A 20,244-nucleotide genomic window follows, 5' to 3' on the forward strand; every position below is an offset into this window, starting at 1 on the left:
GAGGCCAGCCTGGGCAACTTAGGAGGGAGCCCTTGGCTCAAAATAAAACAATAAAAAGGGCTGGGGATGTATCTCCGTGGTAAAGCACCCCTAGGTTAAATTCCAGTCCCCCCCCCCCGCAAAAAAAGTTACCTTTTTTTTTTGCAGTGCTGGGGATCAAACCCAGGGCCTTGTGCTTATGAGGTGAGCACTCTACCAGCTGAGCTATCTTCCCCAGTCCCAAAAGTTAACTTTTTAAAACAGGGCTTGAAATGTCGCTCAGCGGTAGAGCACTCCTGGGTTAAAACAGAGTTAGAGCAGAGGCCCCAGCAGCGCCATGTTGGGGCAGAGCATTCGGAGGTTCACGACTTCGACGTCGGTGGTCCGTTGGAGCCACTATGAGGAGGGCTCCGGGAAGAATTTGCCATTTTCAGTGGAAAACAAGTGGCGCTTACTGGTTATGATGACCTTATTCTTTGGATCAGGTTTTGCTGCACCTTTCTTTATAGTAAGACACCAACTGCTTAAGAAATAGGGACGTTGTGATTCATACATTTAACAGATATGAAGACTGTTTTAAGAGGTGCAGTCTCTGAAAAATGAATCAAACTCTTGGAGTCATAGCATACTGGATATGTTTGTAAATAAACTAATGACATGAAAAAGAACCAAACAAACAGAGTTAGAGACTGGGGCTAGGAAGGTACCTCAGTGCGAGAGGCCCTGGTTTGATTCCTAGTACTGGGGGAAAAAAAAAGGAGCAGTGTCAGGATTCATGGAAGAATGGACAGGACTCGATGATTACTCAGAGGTGGGCAAGGGAAGAGAGAGAGGGTGAGATCCGAGTGAAGAATGATGCATGGCTCAGACAACTGGATGGATGGAACCCATCCTGTTTCTCTCACTGTCTGTGTCCGTGGGGATCTCACGCAGGCGCTCCCGTCTTCCTACCTATCAAATGAGGAGAATGAAACCTGACCTCCCCTTGTATCCGGATGGTGTCAGGATAAGATGAAGTCATCAATCTGGAAGTGCTTTGGAAAGTCAAAAGTACTTTGCAAATGTAAGTGGTTATTATTTTATGGTTATCTTTACGGTCCTCCTTCCTCCTGGGACTTGTAGATGGAGCCAGACTGAAAGGCAGCCCAGGGGGAGCTGCGAGGCAAGGCAGCCTCTGATTTTCCATCAGGCGGATCTGTCTCTTTGGCAGGTGGGAGCCACATTCCCACGTACTAAATTGTTAATAGCTTCCCCAGGGAGTTCCTTTCTGCTCCGACTCCTTCAGTGATTTCTGTTTCTCTGTGGCTGACGCCTTCTGATGCCCTGGGTTGGCTCAGGATTTCCCATCCAGGTTTTTTTCCTCCTATTTTGTTTTGTTTTGGTTTTCCATCTCAAGTCAGGGATGGGGCTTGTCGCATCAAGCAGGGCCCAGACTTTGATAACCCAGATATGGAGAGCTGGATCTACTCTTTGCTTCCCAAGAGTGGGGACAGACTCAAGAATCTCCTGAGTTCCAAGGGACTCATAGCTCTCACGGTGGGGGACAGCTGCTGAACAGAGGCACACAGAGCTCTTGGTGACTGCCCTACCATAGGAGGCACATGGTAAGCAGTCAGGAGCCAGGGCATTGAACCCCCATAGCCCTGGCCTGGCATCTCAGCTCTGGCTTCAGCAGGTATCCTGACCTCTGCCAAATAGAATAATAATAGCAGTAGCTTGTGCCTGTAGGGCTGCTTGAGGATGAAATGAGATAATTCACAACACACTTGGCACAGTGCAAACTCTTCACAAACGGAAGCCAACAAGATTATATACGAGGTTGTGGCCACAAATTTGAGAATCCCTTTTAAAGATAGATAGATTAGGGGCTGGGGTTCTGGCTCAGTGGCAGAGTGCCTGCCTAGCACTGGGTTCAATTCTCAGCACTGCATATAAATAAATGAAATAAAGGTCCACTGCCAACTAAAAAAGATTTTTAAAAAAGTTTCTTTTTTTTTTTTCCTAAAGCTGACACTAATGGAAGAGTGGATCCTTTCGAAGTACAGTCATCTCTAGTTGTCCTTGAGGATTGGTTCCAGGATCCCCAAACCCAGAGATACTTATGTCCCTCTTATAAAAGGTGTAATATTTGCATATAATCTACGCACGTCCTCCTGTATACTTTAAATGATGTCTAGAATACTTATAATTCCTAATACAATGTAAGTGCTACATAAATAGCTGTTACATAGTATTGTTTAGGGAATAATGACAAAGAAACAGAAGTCGTACATATTCAGTGCAGATGTCTTCCTCTCTGTCTCTGTCTGTCTCTCTCTTATTTTTTGGTACTGGGGATTGAACCAAGAGGCACTTTACCAGTGAGCTATGTCCCCAGCCCCTTTTCTTTATTTCTTATTTTGAGACAGGGTCTTGCTAAGTTGCTGGTCTCAAACTTGCCATCCTTCTGCCTCAGCCTCCCAAGTTGCTGGGATGACAGGCGTGTGCCACCAGCATAGATGGATTTCTTTTTAAAAGTGTTTTTGATCTGCAGTTGGTTGAATCCCAGAACCCATGGATATGGAGACTCAACCGTCTTCACTTGGTGTTTTGTTTGTTTGTTTTCGTTTTGTGCTGGGGATCTAACCCAGGGCCTTACACATACCAGGCAAGCACTCCCCCTCTCAGCGACACTCCCAGTCCTGACTGTCCTCACTTTGGAAGGCCATGGTGGCACCCCTTCACAAGCCTTTTGAGTTTCCATATACTCTTCCGATGTCCAACATGGGAGATATTCACATGCACTTGACATGTATGATGATTTCTTCTTCTTCTTCTCCTCCTCCTGCTTCTTCCTCTCCTTCTCCTTCTCCTTCTTCTTGTGCCCAGGGTTGCTTAACCACCAAGCCACGACCCCAGTCCTTTTTTTTTTTTTTTTTTTTTTTTATGTTTTGAGACAGGATCTCACTAAGTTGCTTAGGGCCACATTAAGTTGCTGAAGCTGGCTTAGAACTTGCAATCCTCCTGCCTCAGTCTCCCAAGGTGCTGGGATTACAGATGTGGGCCACCATGCCCAGCAACATGTATGACTTCTTAACAATTATTTCACTTGTGTCCTTGGACATTGACATGTCTCTCAGTTTCTTGATTGCAAGTTCTCACGGGAGGGACGGTTTGACTCCTCTCATGGTTTGACAGCTCATGCCTCGCAGTGTCTCTCAGTTGGCGAGTGTCCACGGTTCACCAGCTCTCCTACTTCCTGCACCTCTCTAGCTTACAGATGAGCCAGCTCAGGCCCAGAGAGGTTAAGGGAAACTTTCACAGTTTTGTGCTTCCACAAGAGCTTGCCACCAAGGAAGGATTCGAAACTCATCATGGAATGCGATTTTTAAAAACTCTTTTCAGAAGCATGGGATTGAGGGGGAGAGGGGGATGGAGGCAGAAGAAGGTAGCAGCAAACATGGGATTGTAGGTTTACTTCTCTCAGACTGGGGAGGGCCCCAAGGAGGCCATGTTCAGAAATGGTGGCAGACTCACTTGCTGATCAGCAAAAGCAAGGTGACAGGTGGTGAAACTGGAAATTAGCATTTTAGTTCCAAATAAGATGTGAGTAGAGTCCGTTATGAAAACAGTTTTCGTTGCTTAGAAGAATTCTTAGGTCTGTATTAAGCTATATCTGCCCTGTCTCCCTCTTCAAAAAGGGCTCCCCCAAGTTAGAGCTGAGCTTCTATTTTTTTTTTAATATTTTTTTCTAGTTGTTGATAGAGCTTTAATTTATTTATATGTGGTGCTGAGAATTGAACCCAGTGCCTCACACATGGTAGGCAAGTGCTTTACCACTGAGCCACAACCCCAGCCCAGAGCTGAGCTTCTTTAGGCATTCACTCATCAGGTGAGCACCTGAGTGTCAGGGACTATACCAAGATGAGAAATAGAAATGCACCAGAGCTACCAGGAAGGCGATGCACAGTGCTGACACACAGAAACATGTGGGACATTATGTGGAGAAGACAAATGTGATGCTGTGAAAGCAGATAGCAGGGTAGTCCGGTCTAGTTGGGGGTTTGGTCAGTGAAGTTTTCATGAAGGAATTGAGAGTGAAGCTGAAACTTGAAGGGTGGATATTAATACCATTTAACCCAGGGAAGTGACCTGGCCTTCCAAGTGAAAGAAACAGTATGTGCAAATGTCCTGAGGTAGGAAAAAACATGGTTTGTCAGAGGGGTCAGGGGGAAACCAGAACTGCAATAAAAAAGCCTCCTTTGTCTGGAACTGTCTTCCCACATTACTTCTCTAAGTTATCCGCCGCCACTCCACACCCAGACTTTCATGTCACCCTGGTTTTGTAAAGACCTTCCCCTTTCCTCAACTTGAACTGTCATCTTTAATGGTTTCAGAATCCCCACTGTTCCATAAGCCCAGGGAAGAGGAGCTGCACCCGGTTTCGTGCTCCAGTGGATCCCAACACTACTTGGCGCTTACATTAAATGCTCTCAGAATATTTGTGGCGCATAGGTGACCATGTGGTGGATGTTGTTAATCCCAGCAACTCGGAAGATGAATCCGAGCGACTCAGAAGACTGAGGCAGGAGATTCGTAAGTTAGAGGGCAACTTCAGCAATTTAGCAAAGACCTCTGCAACTTAGCAAGACCCTGTCTCAAAATAAAAATTAGGGCTGGGGATGTAGCTTGGTTGGTAGAGTGCTTGCCTTGCAAGCACAAGGCCCTGGGTTCAATCCCCAGCACGGCAAAAAAATTAAAAATTAAAAGTGGTGAGGATGTAGGTCATGGTAGGTGCCCCTGGACTCAATCTCCACTACCAAAAAATTGTGGAGCCAATGAATGGGGTGCAAGAAAAGCACGGCTCATGATGGTAATTTATGGAGCACTTAACTATGTGCCCGACCCAGATGAGGTTTTCGAGGTTTCACATGATTATTACAGAACCAACCTACTAGTGCAGAGCATAGGAACAAAAAGAAAATCAGATTCTCAATAAATGTGTATGCCATCCCACGTGCCATTCTTTAGACCACTTGGTTCTTTTCCAAGTCTCCTCTGATTTCATTACCGGTTTTCATCCGAATTCATTAGGGGAATGGGACGATTTTGCTTTTGTTTCTTGTCCAGGAATTTCTTGATCCTAGAAGTCTTGTGAGAAGACATGGCGAGGTGCAGAGTAGAGCGCACACTGCTGAGTTCCGTGGTCGCATCATCTAAGCACTCCGACCCCCACGACAACTCTCTGAGGGAGGGAGAGAGATTTTCCTCATTTTACAAATAAAGAAAATGAACCTGAGATGGTTTAGGGACTTGCTCAAGGTTATTCTGCTTCTTAGTGCAGAGGTGGGAGACAGGATTCACATTTAGGTTCTTCTGTCTCCAAAGGGCAAGGGGGCGGGAGGTGAGTCCAGGCTGGGGTGGGGGCGTCCTCGAGCCGGCAGAGTGTAACCAGAGAGGCAGCTGGAGGCTCCCCGGCCCATCTCCGAGCCGGTGGTGCAGCTCCCGCCCCCGGTTGCGGGCGCAGGCTGGCGGCCGCCTCCGGGCCACGTGGTGCGCGCGGCGGGCGCGTCCGAGGAGCCCGCCGCAGCTCTTGGCTCACAACGCTCCGGGCTAGACGAGCGGAGGACGCTGTGTGCAGGGCCTGTGAGGGCGGCAGGGCAGGTGGAGAAGACGCAGAGAAAGCCGGTCCGCCAGGGCGCTGCAGTAGGCGGCGTCGGGGCCGTAGCTTCGACCCTTCGCGCGCCCCTAGCGCTAGGTCCCTGCGCCCTGGGCGCACGGTGGAGAGGGACCCAGAGCCGATCACGGGGCCGCCATGGAGCCTGTCCCCTCTGCGGGCGCGGAGCTACAGCCCCCGATCCTCGCCAACGCCTCGGACGCCTTCCCCAGCGCCTTCCCCAGCGCCTTCCCCAGTGCAGGCGCCAATGCGTCGGGGCAGCCGGGCGCACGGAGCGCCTCATCTCTCGCCCTGGCTATCGCCATCACCGCGCTCTACTCAGCCGTGTGCGCAGTGGGGCTGCTGGGCAACGTGCTTGTCATGTTTGGCATCGTCCGGTGAGTTCGCTGCGGGCTGGCGCCGCGGGACCTGGCCCCGGGGTGAGGATGGTGACCACGGATTTGGATCCCGGGCCTCCGACTCCTCCAGCCTTCGCATGAGGCCCAGAGGAGAGGGTACTTCCTTTGAGAGTGGGACACTGAAATGAGTATTGTGTGTGTGTGTGTGTGTGTGTGTGTGTGTGTGTGTGTGTGTGTGTTTGTGTGTGTGTGTGTGCGCGCGCGCGCGCGTGCTCTGCCTGTGCTTGCCTAACTAACATTTAATCATCTGTGGCATCCCTTTGCTTCTGCATCAGGGTTGTGGGACAGTTTGGCAACAGTTCTTGTCTGTCAGTTTGCGAGTGGGTGATTGTGACAGTACCAGTGTATGTTTAGTCCTCCCAAACCTCAGTGGTGGGTGGAGATGCTCTACAGTGCTTTGGGCTTTTGGGGTAGATTGATGAGTGGGACACTCATCAATGGTGGGGGCAGGAGAGTGTCTTGTGTTTGTACCATGAGTGGGGGGGAAGTTACCAAGTCACATTTGGTAATTATGTTGGGATCCCTGTGTTGGTGTATGCTCGTCCAAAACTATCAGTTTGTAATTCTCTCTGAGAATGAGAGGTTGACTATATTGTTTCTTGTCAAACGTCTGAACCCCCAAGGGAGAGGGCCTCCAAAGTGGCTATGGGCACCAATCTTTGTGCAGCTGCCTGTGCTTACCAATGGAGAGCCCATGGATACAGTGGTCAATGCCAGTGGGCTGTCTAATAGATTCTCTTCTCCCTTCCCCAATGAACGTCCGGTCAGGAAAGGCTCCCATCTCCTCACACCTGCTCCCTCCCATTTTCTCTTTTCTTCCTTAAAGGTTTTTTTTCCCCCTGCCCAAGACAGCAGTGGTTGGTTTGGGCAGCAGTGGAATCTGTGCTTTGACCCTATCAAAGTGAGGTTCATTTCTTGTTATCTGTGGAGGGTTCTGGGATCTTGTCAGTCTAAAACATCACCAGCTTTTCCCAGAAGTGGCCCTCCTGATGCAGCCCTGCCAGCTCGGACCTGGGCAGAAAGGACTGAGAGGAGACTCCCATCCTTAAACAAGAAAGATGCCCTGGCATTTGCTGCTAGTTGGAAATGGGTCTCCCATGCTGTTTGATCGAGGACCCAATCCTGAGCTTCTCTGGGCAACTGTGTCACCAGGTAGGGAAGAGGGCAGATCATGGACTCAGAGGTTAGAGATGTGAACTGTGATCCCAGCTGGGTCCCTGAGACCTATATACTTCATTCACCCTACCCCAGCTTCCATCTGGCTGTTTCCCTATGGAAGAATAGAGAACCAATCTCCTTGATTGAAAAGTATGAATTCCAGAGTGTGGGGTCTCTGCCGGGGAGCATGTTGGAGCATCTAATGGCGTCTGTGAGTCTCGAGGGTCTTTGGCATTGAGGACCTCCTTGCTCCCCAGGAGGAGTGGAAGGTATGTTTCCTTTGCCTTCAGTGACTCATCACCAGCTACAATGGGAAAATTTCCCCGAGCACAGAGGGTTGATCTTTGCTTTGTGTTTTTGTCAGTGATTCTCCCCACTCTAGGCTTAGAGTCGGGCTGATGTAGGTTTAATCTCTGTTCTTCCACAAAGTGGCTCTGTGACTTGGGCGCACCTCTTGGCTTCTTTGGAGCCTCTGTTTCACCTATAGAAAGGGACGGTAATAGAACCTTCTTCAGCTGGGTTGTTGCGAGGTGTCAGTGAAAGAGTGTATCTAATGCAGCTGGCTTGGTGCCTGGACCCAGTAAATGGAAGCTGTCTGTACTACGAGGAGGAGGAATTTTCCAGATCCTGCAGAATCCAGGGCTGATTAAAGAAGGGAGCGTGAGGGAGGCACTCATCCTAAGGTGGGCCTGAGAGTGGATTCAACTGGGAGAGCTGCTTGCTCTCTAGGGGAGCTCCCGGAGCTCAAGTCTGGGAAAAGCTGAGTGGTAGTTCGTTCCTGTTTCCAGCCTTTCCCCCAGGGCCTCTGGCTGCTGGGCTGATAAGCGCAGCTTTCCCAAGACCATTGAGCAAGGGGAGGGCCTCCTGCTTCTCAGGGACTGCTCTGGAGAGGCTCTGGGCTCAGCCTGCTGGGTGTATTTCCAACCAACCTTTTGGAAATCAGTTGTCAAATGTATGCAAATGGCATAGCTGGCTCCATAGGTCCCCTCATTGCTAAGACATTTCCCTGGCCATCCGTCTGTATAACCATCTCTGGGTCTGAATGAGTTAATGCTCACCTACAACCGTGTGCAGCAGGCCTTAGGATCACCATCATCCTTGCCCTCATTTTACTGACAAATGAGGATTCTGCTGCTCATGGAGAGCCCAGGTGACTTGATCTCAGTTGCCGCAGCCAGCACCGGACCCAGAGCTAGAACCCTAGTGTTATGACTCCAGGTCCAGAACTTTTTCTAGAACTACCTGGGGAAGGGGAGAGTCAAAGCATTGCATAGAAGAGAGTGGGAGAATCCTGTCCCTCCTCTTGTTCTAGGATCCTCAGAACATGATGGGGACCTGAGAACTGTGATCCTGTATGTTACTGAGTCCACGCATTTCCGATGGCTGTCCTTGGGGGTGGGGGAATGATGGGGGCCGAGAGGCAGGCTCAGCACAGGGCAGCTAAAGGTCAAATTCTGCCAGGAAACTCCCAAGGGCAGTAGGAAGAGGACATCCCAGAATGGAGGAACAATCCCCTGGTCCCCTCAAGGAATCCTAGAGCTCTGGTCCACCTGTGATTCCCTGGCAACCCATACTGGGTCTGGCACAGCCAATGAATAAATGGGTCCATGGATTAGTCAAATAAAGGAGTGATTGAGTGAATTGTGGATCAGTCCTGAGTTTAGGCAGCTGAAGGAAGGAGAAGGCTTTCAAGGGAAGATCCAGAGGACCCCTGGGGCAGGAAAGCAAGGTAGTTCAGTGGGCAGAGCTGGGTTCTGGAGGCAGACGTGTGAATTCAAAGCCACTTAGTGCTTGCTGTGTATGTGGGTCAGCCACTTCTCTGTGAAGCTCATCCCCCCACCTAGCAACAAGCCATCCAAAGACTGGTGTGAGGCTTGAAGAAAAGGGAGTAGGAAATCTGAGCCTTTGAGACCCTGAGCCCTTTGAGAACTGGGAGGCCCTCTGTGTGAAGGAGTGAAAAGAATGCACTCATTCAAGGAAGTTCCACCGATGCTGGGATCCAACAGTGAGGAAAAAGGGAAAATGGCGCCCTGCTCTCAAAAGCCTGAAGTGTGCAGCTGTGGAAGGGCTTGTGGGGTGGGAGAGGGTCTCGCCCCATCAGAGAGATCAGGGGTGCCCTCTTTGGAACTGAGGATGAAGGATGAGGAGGGACAGCTAAGTCAGCAGCGGAGGAAGAGTGACAGGGAGGAGGGCCTGAGAAAGAGGACCGGGCATCTCAGGAGGCCAGACCACACAGCACTGCCCGCCAACAGCCTCCTCACCACGCGACCCGCCTGAGCAGCGCACTCATCCTTCTGGGTGCGTGAGAGGGGCCTCTGGGAATTGCCCTCCTAGCAGACAGGCTGTGGTTCCCAGGAAAAAGGCTTCTGTGAAGTGCAAGCAGGATCTCCCAGGACGTTTCCCCCAGGTGGAGCGTCACTCGGGCTCCTGCAGTGAGTCCTGCCGGCGTGGCGACTCCAGCTTGGGGATGCCCTGTGTCCTCCCTGCAGACCGGGACCACCCCTCCTTCCTCAGCTGTGCTGGTATCTCAGAGAGTTTCCATCAGTAGCCTTTGGTAGGGTGGATTTGGAGGGCTCAGAAGACCCCTCGTCTTTGGCAGGAGACTCCCAGTCCCCCCACTTCCTTCCTGCCCCAAACTTTGTTTGCCCACCCTGGGATCTGGGCAGAAAAATGGAGTCAGTATTTTCCCACCTGGTCTGTTCTGCAGCCTTCCTTTTCTCCCTGCCTCTACCTCTCCAGACCCTGGGTTGGGCAGTGTTGCACCCTGCTCTCTCCCCACTCTCAGTGTCCTCTGTTTCTTTCCAACCCATTTTCCTCTGTGTGATGGCTTCACACTGTACACTTCTCTGCCCTTTGATCTCTCCTCAGCTGGGTCTCTTCTGGCTTTTCTCCTTGTCTCAAAAGCCTATTGAGATCTTTGGTAAGCTGTGTGGACTCCCTGAACCTCAGTGTCTTCTTCTGTAAAATGTACCACCTCATAGGTGCCTGGGCCCTAAAGATTGGATAAGCAATGTGGGTAAAGCAACCTGTTTCCCCTGCCATCCCAGGTGACTGCCACACACACAGCAGGGCGGGAGGGTCTGGCCAGATGGCATGGGCTGTGACAGGGTCACAGTTGTGGTTGTCCCTTCTGTCTCCTGAGGTGCCAGGAGCTGCTGGGAAAAGTGCTCCACTATTAACTTTGCAGAACTGGGAATACTATGTCCCTGTCTCATTTTTGGAGACTCAGAGTGTGCTCCTTGTCTTTTTCTCTCTCTCCCCTCTCTTGCCCAGGTGAGGGTAAGGGCCAAGCATCTCCAGGCCAGAGGAGTCCAGTGAAAGGACGATGCAGTGGTAAAGGTCATAGCTAGGGGGTAGGTAGCCCTGGGTCTCAATCCCAGCTCCACCAGGTTCTATTAGTGTGGTTTTGGGCAAACAGCTTAACTTTCCTGAGCCTCGTTTCCTCAATTGGAAAATCGGGAGATCATGATTGGTGATCAGGGAGATGAAATGGAGTCATGCATATAAAGGCCTCAGTGCAACACCCTGCACATAGTAGGCCTTGATAGTTGTCAGTGCTGTGATTACCCAGTGTGCCTGCAGCTGCTGCAGGTGGGCAGAGTGGGTAGCTATTGAGGTCTGATTGTCTTCGTTCTCCACCGTGTCCCCTGTCCTTTGTCCTACATGGGCTGCACCTTTAGTCAGTCAACTAACATTTGCTGACCCCTGCTAAGCCTGTCCAGCCTCACTCCTGCTGCTCCAGACTCTTAGTGTAAGCCTTTGCCTCCTAGCACATGCCTGGGAGCCCCTGATTAGGCACAACTTCCGGGAGAGGGGCAGCTTCCCGGAGCTGTGGGATCCAGCTCAGTCACCTGATCCAGACAGAGGTGGCAATGCCTGGGACCTAGTCCTAAAGTGGGAGCTGAGGTTGGCTCTGTAGAAAGGTGGAGACTGAACATTCTAGAAAGAGGAAACAGCTTGGACAACGAAAGGACCCATGGATGGTGAGAGATCCAAGGGCAGGAGGTTCACTGTGGCCAAGTGGACAGTGCTGGGCAGGGTGGCTGTGGGGTTGGAGAGGTTTCAGGAACACAAGCAGGAAAGGCCTCCTGGGCAAGTGTCCTCCCCACTCTGGCTGTCAAAAGCCACTCTTGTGCCTTGAATGGGGTCTGGGAGTCAGCGATGAGCCTGCCAACTTACTTCCCGCCTTCTGAGATTCCCGAGGAGAGCCAAATGTTGGAGGAACTTCACGGACCAGCCCCATGTACTTGAAAGGGGTCATCTGGAGGCAGGGGGCAGAGAAGGACTGGAGGCAGGCCTGGTGTGGCTGTGCTGAGATTCCAGCTGCCAGCCTGGATGTGGGCACTGAGACTGAGCAGGTCCTTGGGTCCCATAGTTAGGTCAGTCGTGCTGGGAAATGAGGGCGCTTTGGGTCACAGGCCAGAAGATGAAGATTTGGGAACAATCTGTGCAGATGATGAATTTGCTGTGGGGGTGGATTGCATGGGGAGAGACTCAGTGTGGGGAAACCAAAGAGGCTGGCTCAGAGCAGTAGAGAGAGCTCATGACCTTGGACGGGTCCTGGAGACTCTGGCCTCAGCGTCCTCTGTCTGGAATGCAGGGCCGCTGCCTAGGAGGAAGCAGGAGGCTGGGTCCTGGTGATTTCAGGTGAGACTGAGCAGGGAGAGCAAGCAGCAGCCCTGGTCCCCTTCCCACTGCATCTCCTGGCCTTGCCTGAAGCCTGCCACTTCCTGGGTCTTGGGTTCATCCCCTGGGGAATGTGTGTGACTCACAGAGACACTGGCAGGAGTCGCTGAGTAGCCTCTTCCTGAGCCTCTGCAGCATGCACCACAGACCTTCAGCGGGAGCGTCCTGTTCTCATTCACAGATGAGGATGCGGAGCTGCTAGGGAGCAAGTGCCCCTCACAGCAAGAGGGGCAGGGTCCAGACTGGAACCCAGGTCATTCTGACTCCAAAACCATTCACTGTCCACTCCACCTGTGCCAACCAGGAGGCACATGGGGAATGGAGGCCAGTGCTGGGGAGAGAAACAGGAGACAAGGTGGGGAGTGGGCAGATTTGTCTGCAGATCTCTGAGGCCTGTATGTGGGGTCAAAGCCATTGAGGGCCTGGATGTTGGAGCCAGTGCCACCCCACTGTGACATTTACTGAGAATGAGCTTGAGCAATACTTTCATGCATCATGTTGGTGAGCCTCAGTTTCCTCATCTGTGAAGCGGGAATGGTGACGGACTCTCATAGTTCATGAGGTGTGATGTGAAGGGCTTCAGCCCAGAGCCAGGCATTTAGTATCCCATCAATGTTTTCAGAGATTCTGACTTTTAGGTGAGGAGCGAGGCTTGCTTCTCATTCATTTGGTTGAATTATTGGCATAAAAGAGGAACTAGAATTATTGGATGGATGCTATAGGGAAACTATCAGCTCAACATTCGAAATTTTCTTTTAAAATAAAGATAACAAAGGTAGTTATTTCAGAAAACATGGAGACGATTCCGTGGAGACAAGTGTTACCCATGAACTGCCATAAAGAAAAGCTTTGTCATTTTGATTTCCTTTCTTTCTCAGCCCCCTTCCTCTTTTTCTCCACACACACACACACACACACACACACACTTAATGAACTCACAATCACACAATGAAACTGGGATCACAGCATATGTGCTTTCGCTTATATCACGAGCTCGTTCTCATTCTTTGAAAACATGATTTCTGTGGGGCGCAGTGGTGCCCACCTGTGATTCTAACTAGTTGGGAGACTGGGGCAGGAGGATCACAAGTTAGAGGCCAGACAAGCATTAACTTGAGGCCCCTCTCGCCACAGCTGAGAGTCAAAGAAGAATGATTTTCAGAGGCTGTGACCTCAGCATGCCCCCACCCCCAGCAGATGTCAGGACTCAGAGAGGCAGGGGGTTGGGCAAGGGCAAGGAATGATTTCCTTAACCTCAGAATCCTGGGATCCGGAAATCAAATTGGCCACCCAGAATATCACAACACACACAGGAAGAGGGATAATCGCAGGGTAGAACTGAAAGCCTGACTTAAATTAGCAATTTGCCATCATGCAGGCTGTAGCAGCCCCATTACCAGTTAGGGTGTGGGGTGGGCTGCCGTGTCTGGGTTGCGCGCTACTGATTTATAGCTGCTAGTGCAGCTGCAGAAATCAGTGGCTTTGTCTCTGGCCAAGAAGGATGTGTGCGGAAAGAATCTTGTCCTGTACAGCTTTTCCTACTTTTTCTTGAAAAGTGGAAAGAACTTGAACTTCAAAGTCCTGTGAGATTTAAAAAAAAAAAAAAAAGCTTCATTCAAACACACACACACACACACACACACACACACACACACACACACACACGGAGAGGTGGAACTCCTCTTCCCACAGAAGTAAGCTTGTCCCCAAGGCCTAGGATTGTGGAGAATGATTTATCTATAAACACTTTATCGAGCACTTATTTTGGGCCAAGCACTGCTTAGAGATGTATCTATATACATCTATACTTGATCTTCACAGAACCCATAGATGGTGAATGTTGTTCCCATTTTATAGATGAGAAAACCTGAGACTCAGAAATGATGTAACATGCCCAAAAGTTCCAGGATTGGGTGGAAATCAGAAGAGTGTCGTTCTGAGCCCAGACCCTATACGTGTGACTGTCACCCTATCCTCTACCACCCTTTATGTCAATTTCAGTCCCTCACATTTACAAATAAGGAGACCGAGCCCTGGAATTGTCCTGTCTTTTGTGTTGGTCACAGGAGGACTGGAACTTTTGTAACCTCTCAGGCTCTCCCTGGCATCTCTTGGCACACTGGGCATCCTCTGAGATGAAAGGTGGCTGGCCATGGTAGTGCTTGGGAGCATAAGAAGTGGGTTCTTGCATGAGGCAGCTGGGGCTGGGGGCTACTGCCAACACCTTTCAGACCTGCAGAACCCCAAGTTCCTGGGGGTGCGGCCATTCCTCAGAGGCCCGCATACTGGGGTTCAAGTCCAGGTCTCTGGCTCAGTGAGCAAGGCTCTTTTCTGTGACGTGGAGATGACAAAAAACACCTGTGTCTCAAGGTGGTGGCAACATAACATTTGACAGCTCCTCCTAAATACCAGGCACAGTTCCAGGTGCTGGGGATGCAGCCACAGTGAAGATTGTCGCCGCCTGGGGGAGCTGACATTCTAGCGGGAAAAGATAGACAATAAACAAGTAGACATGAGGGCACGGCCACAGGCAATGAAGGAAACTCAAGAGACCCTGGGAGAGACCATGGCAGGGCTGCAGTTGTGGATGGGAGGCTGGGAGGAGAAAAATGAGCCGAGGAAGAGTGTTTTAGGCAGAGGGAACAGCAAACTCCAGGGTTAAGGGAGATGAGGCATGCATGTTGGCACAGGTCTGGCCCCCAGCACGAAGCTGTAGATGCTAATGATGTGTCTGGGCTGGTTGTCCAGCACTAGGGGACCAGGGCCAGGGATTAGCCAAGGGAGAAGCTGCTTTTCCCGGTCAGGCCAGATGCCCCTGCAGGACAGATGGAAGTCATGTTTCCCTTGGTTACAAAAGCTCATCCGCCCAGAATCCTGGGAGGGCCCAACATCTGGTGATTTTCCATTCCTACCTTGGGGAGCAAATGGAGCAGCACTGCAAACAGGGCCCTCTGAGCACTTCCTCCACCTGCCCAGGCCTTGTCATCCCAGGGAAGAGAGTGTGCCCCAGCAAAACTGGCTTATCGGTTGGGCCTAGGTTCCCACCGAAACAATGGCTGAGCTTTCCCGATGCTGAGCAGGTGGCAGCGACTCACATGTATTATCTCATCTAATTCTCCCAGCTCTTTGAGCTTCTCTTCATTTAACAGGTGAGGAAACTGAGGCTCAAAGATAATTCACTTGCCCAGAGCTACAGATGGGAAATGGCAGAATCAGACTTTGAATCGACGGAGGCCTCTTGATTCCCAAAGTCCAGGCATGCAAAAATGTCTATTTTTGCATACGTTGCAATTCCTGCTGTAAAGAAATGACTTCTGTGCGACCAGGGATCTGGAGAGGGTATGGAGTAGGGCAGACTTACGTTAAGACTAATAAACTCCCAGGTAGGGAGGTGCAGTTCAAATGAGAGAATGTGTATGAAGTGCTCTGCACAGGGCTTTCCTGACCCTTTGTCCTCAAAAAGTGTCCCTTGGGGGAGATGGTTTAGACAAACTGTGTCACATCCACATATCGATTACTAAGACTAATAAACTTGTGGGCATTCTTTTTATATGGAATTGTGGGATTGAACCATCAACTTGGCAGAGAGGAAGGCCTCAAAATCATTAAGAAGTCAGAAATGAGCCAAGTGCAGGGGAACCCGCTGAAATCCCACCAACTCAGGAGGTTGAGGTAGAAGGACCCTGAGTTTGAGGCCAGCCTCAGCAACTTAGCGAGACCCTGTTTCAAAATAAAAAATAAAAAGAACCGGGGATGTAGCCCAGTGGTAGAACACCCCTGGGTTCAATCCCCCATACCAGAGGGGAAAAAAGGTGTTTGTGTAGAAAGCATTAAGTGCCAAATCTCAAATCTTCATGATACTTCTATGAGATGGTAACGATTTAGTGTGCCCAATTTATAGGCGAAAAAACTGAGGCTCACAGAAGGAAGACGTTTGCCCACAGACTTGCAGCCTGCCTTCTTGTCACTCTGTCACACTGGCTCTCATCATGTTGACCCCTCCTTTGACCCAGCCTGAAAGTGGTTGTCATTGTTCTTTTCTGGGTGAGGAGACTGTGTCTCCCTGGCACCAGCCTTGGCCTGGTCTATGTCAGTTACGGTCCTATCAGCACAAGAACCAGTGGGGCATATTTCTGGGTGTTAGCTTCTATAGTCATCGGGTCTGAAAGGCAAGACTGGCATCTGCAGGGCAGGCTGCGGGGCTGGACACCCGCAGGCCAGAGAGGATGCTGCAGACCTGTCCCGGGTGGGGTGACTGCTCCCTTTGGGAGATCTCAGTGCTTTCTTAACACCCTCAGCTGATTGGAGGAGGCCACCCAGTCACCAAGGAGAATCTCCTTCACTTAAAGTCAACTGATCGGCAGTGGGAGCCCCAACGACCGAGTGCTGTCACAGCCACAGATGGAGCAGCATTTGATTAAATAGCTAGGACTGTTGCCTCGCCAAGCTGACACATAACCCGTCAGACAGACCTGGGCTGGAGTCCTGGTACTACAGCCTGTGGCTGGTGTGACACTGGGTACATTTCTCTGCCTCTCTGAGTCTTCTGACAAATGCCACGGACATGTGCTCTCTGTGGTCAGTTGTTAAATTCATCGATGTGAATCAAGTGTTTTTGTCCAGTGCTTGACCCTTAGGAAAAGGCAGGACTGTATTAGTATGTTTTCTGTTGCTAATAACACAATACCACAGACTGGGTAAATTATAAAGAAAAAAGGTTCATTTTGGCTCATGGTTCTGTAGGTCCAAGGTTGTGGGACCACATCTGGTTGATGACCTTTTTGTTTGTGGAGTCTTGAAGTGGTGCAGCACATCACAAGATCAAAAGAGAAGGGGAACATGGAGGTGTATTTGTGTCTGTTTCTCTCTTCTCTGTCTCTCTCTCTCTGTCTTTGAGGGAGGGTCCTGCTTTGTTGCCTGGGCTAGCCTCAAACTTCTGGATTCAGTTGATCCTCCTGCCTCAGCCTCTTGCGTAGCTGTGACCCCAGGCAAGTGCCACCACATCTGGTTTTTCCTTCCTCTTCTTATAAAACCACCAGGATTCAATCATGGGGTCGCCCTGATGTCCTTATCTTAGTGGCTCCCGGAGGGCCCCCTCTGAACACCATATTTGGCTTATTTCCATCTTAATGCCTCACAGTGGGGCTTAGTTTTTAACTCACGAAGTCTTGGGGACACAGTCCACATCTGAACCACAGCAGAGACATACACAGAAATAGATGGTCATGAAACAAGGTTTTACCATGGCTTACTTTTGAGTTTGCTTTTCCTTTTACTGGTTGCTCCCTGAGGGCAGAATCTGTGTTCCCCTCTTTCTCTGCCTTGTTTCCTGGCTCAGTCCCTGTCCCTAAGGGCGGCATCTCTAACTATTTCTTTTTTGGTACTGAGGATTGAACCCAGGGTTGATTAACCACTGAGCCACATCCCCAGCCCCCTTTTAAGTTTTATTTTGAGACAGGGTCCTACTAAGTCCTTAGGGTATCATTGAGTTGCTGAGGTTGGTCCGGAACTTGCAAATCCTCCTGCCTCAGCCTCCCAAGTTACAAATATTTCTTTTCTTTTCTCTCTTCTCCCTTCCACTCTCTTTTCCTCCCCTCTACTTCCCTTCTCCTTCCTTCCTCCTTCCTTCCTTCCTTCCTTCCTTCCTTCCTTCCTTCCTCCCTTCCTTCCTTCCTTCTTTCCTTCCCTCCTTCCTTCCCTCTTTCTCTCCCTCCCTCCCTCCTTTCCTTCCGTCCCCAGGGATTGAACCCAGGGGTGCTTAACCACTTGGCTACATCCCAGTCCCCCCACCCCATTTAAAATTTTTTATTTTGAGACAGGTTCTCACTAACTTGCTTAAGGCCTCACTAAGTTGCTGAGGCTGGCTTTGAATTTGTGATCCTCCTGCCTCAGCCTCCTGAGCCGCTGGCAGAATCACAAGTATTTCTTAAATATCAAACTGGCACTTTGCTTCTGAGATTCCCGCTGTGCGGTTGCTGGGATAGGTAACAAAAATCTTCCAGTTAGAGACAGGAGGGGAATCTGTGTCAGAACCTCAGAGGCGCCCATTGCTTTACGGCTTATTAAATCTTTCCTTCAGGAAGCCACTGATGGCCCCAGCCAATGCAGCTCTCGTCTGGGTTCCCATGGTGTCCCGTGTGTCCCCCCACCAAGCAGGGACCTTGCACTACGTTGAACACTTGATCATTCATCTGTCTCTCTCTCTGCACCCCCCAGTGGGTGTGGGGTGGGGGAACTCTCTCCTCTTTATAGGTGGAGCCCACCCGAGGCTCTGACACTCAGGTGGCATGCCATAGGAGTCGGTAGGAAGGTCGTGTCCTGTTTCCAGAGTCGCAGCACTTGTGGATCCTGCTCCCAGGGGGCCTCCCTCGGCTCTGGCTGCACGCTCTGTGGTCCAGCCATCCTTAAGCCAGGGCAGAGCCAGAGCGATGGAGACCCGTTTGAGTCTGTTGTGGTTCTTGAACTGAACTGACCTCAGCGTCTGTGCTGTGTATTGCTGAGTGTGATCCGGCTGGCCTCCCAACTCATGTTCAGCTCAGGGACTCTTTATTTCCAGGTTCCAGCCCTTTATCTTCTACTGTGACATGCTCATTGGGCCTCGTTATAATTAACCACTTTCCTTCCTCCGGCTTTGCCAAAACTGAGACAGCTAATTAATTTCTGGCCTCTTGCCACCCCTGTTAAATGGTGGGCAGGGACACAGCTTGCAGCCCTGGCTGCCCAGCCGGGCTTGTTTTGCCCATCGGGAGAGCAATCACCCTTTGTCTGCAAATAGAGGGGGCCCCAGCTGGACCCCAACTACTGGCAGTCGCTTTGTGTAAGCTGTCGGTTCCCTGCAGTGGGCAGAGACTGCTGTAACTGTGCCTTTCTAAAACAAAAGGATTGAATTTTTTTATAGAGGGAGAAGAGAGGGTAGTGGTCAGGCATGTGGGCTCTGGAGTGTGAGAGACCCGAGGCTCAACCCAGACCCTGGGCGAGCTGTGTGCCTTTTGGTGAATTACTTCACCTCTCTGAGCATCAACATTCCACACCTGCAAGGTGGGACTGATAATAACCTCCTGTGGTGGTTGCACGGATTCATTGGGAGAATGAACACGTCTATGCCACCGATCAGGGAGAGTGACACAGTACATACTCAAAACATCCTCACCTACCACTTTTACTTTTAGTGCTCATGTGCCATATTCTTTTTTTCATATTTTTATTGGTACATTATGATTGTACATAACGGTGAGATTTGTTGTTATATATTCATACACACACGCAGCATAACAATGTGATTTAACTGATATCATTCCCCAGTTTTCCCCCTTTCTCTCTCCGCCTCCCTCCCCAGTCTCTTTCCTCTACTCTGCCCATCTCGCTCTGATTTGATTTTCATGTGACCCCCCCCCCCCCACCTTTCTTTTCCCTTTTTCTCTTTAGATTCCAGATATGAGAAAACATGTGATCCTTGATTTTCTGAGTTTGGCTTATTTCACTTAACATAACGATCTCAAGTTCCATCCATTTTCCTGCAACTGACATAAATTCATTCTTTATGGCTGAATAAAACGCCATTGGGTATATACACCGCATTTTCTCTATCCATGCATCCATTGACAGATACCTAGGCTGGTCCCATTGGCTATTGTGAACCGTGCTGCTCTGAGCATGGTCATGGTGTATTGCTACATTAGGCTGACTTTAATTCTTTAGGATCAATACCGAGGCAACATGCTATATTTTAGATGATAAGAGGCCTTTTTTGGGAGGATGGGAAGGGGAGCATTTTTTATTTTTTTGTACTGAGGATTGAATCCAGGACCTCACATGTGCTAGGCAAGGGCTCTTCCACTGAGCCACATCCCCAGCCTGGGGAGCCATTTTAACAGACATTGCTTCTGTGTGTTAGGCCACACCTGGTAAATAGACAACTCCTCTCTGAGTCTCCTAGGGCTGCTGTAACAAATTGCTGTAAACTTGGTGACTTGGGACAACAGAATTTGTTAGAAGGCTTGAAGTCTGAAATCAGGGGTCAGCAGGCCACGTTCCTTCTGCAGGCTCTTGGGAAGGACTTCCTTGCCTAGCTTCTGGTTGCTGGCGATCCTCAGCATCCATTGGTGTGTGGCTACCACTAATTTTTCCTCTGTTTTTTTTTTTTTTTTTTAACATCTCTTTTCTTTGGTGCATCTCTACATCCTTTCCTCTTCTTCTTCTTTAATTTTTCTTCTTTTGGTCCCCGGGAGTAAACCCAGGGTGCTTTCCCACTGAGCCACATCCCCTGCCTTTTTTATTTTTTATTTTGAGACAAGATCTCGCTAAGTTGCTGAGACTGACTTTGAACTTGCAATCCTCCTGCTTCAACCTGACGAGTTGCTGGGATTA

At 50.1% G+C, this 20,244-nt stretch overlaps 2 protein-coding genes across 2 annotated transcripts in view; both read left to right on the forward strand.

Annotated features, from left to right (window-relative positions):
* Positions 1-316: 316 nt before the first annotated feature.
* On the forward strand, positions 317-641 carry LOC306655208 (cytochrome c oxidase subunit 7C, mitochondrial-like; the record flags this gene model as incomplete). The annotated part of the gene is made up of 1 exon (XM_079129599.1): positions 317-641. One exon carries the CDS (start codon positions 317-319, stop codon positions 512-514), a length of 198 nt encoding a protein of 65 aa, XP_078985725.1. The 3' UTR covers positions 515-641.
* A 5,132-nt stretch (positions 642-5,773) lies between these two features.
* Positions 5,774-20,244, forward strand: part of OPRD1 (opioid receptor delta 1) — a gene marked incomplete at its 5' end in the record, with an annotated part of 35,686 nt that continues 21,215 nt past the window's right edge. Inside the window, one exon of the mRNA XM_079126742.1 lies at positions 5,774-6,012. Within this exon, the coding sequence (XP_078982868.1) occupies positions 5,774-6,012 (239 nt within the window). The remainder of the gene's footprint in view (positions 6,013-20,244) is intronic.

Source organism: Sciurus vulgaris (assembly GCF_902686455.1).
Source record: "Sciurus vulgaris genome assembly, chromosome: 1".
NCBI lineage: Eukaryota > Metazoa > Chordata > Mammalia > Rodentia > Sciuridae > Sciurus > Sciurus vulgaris.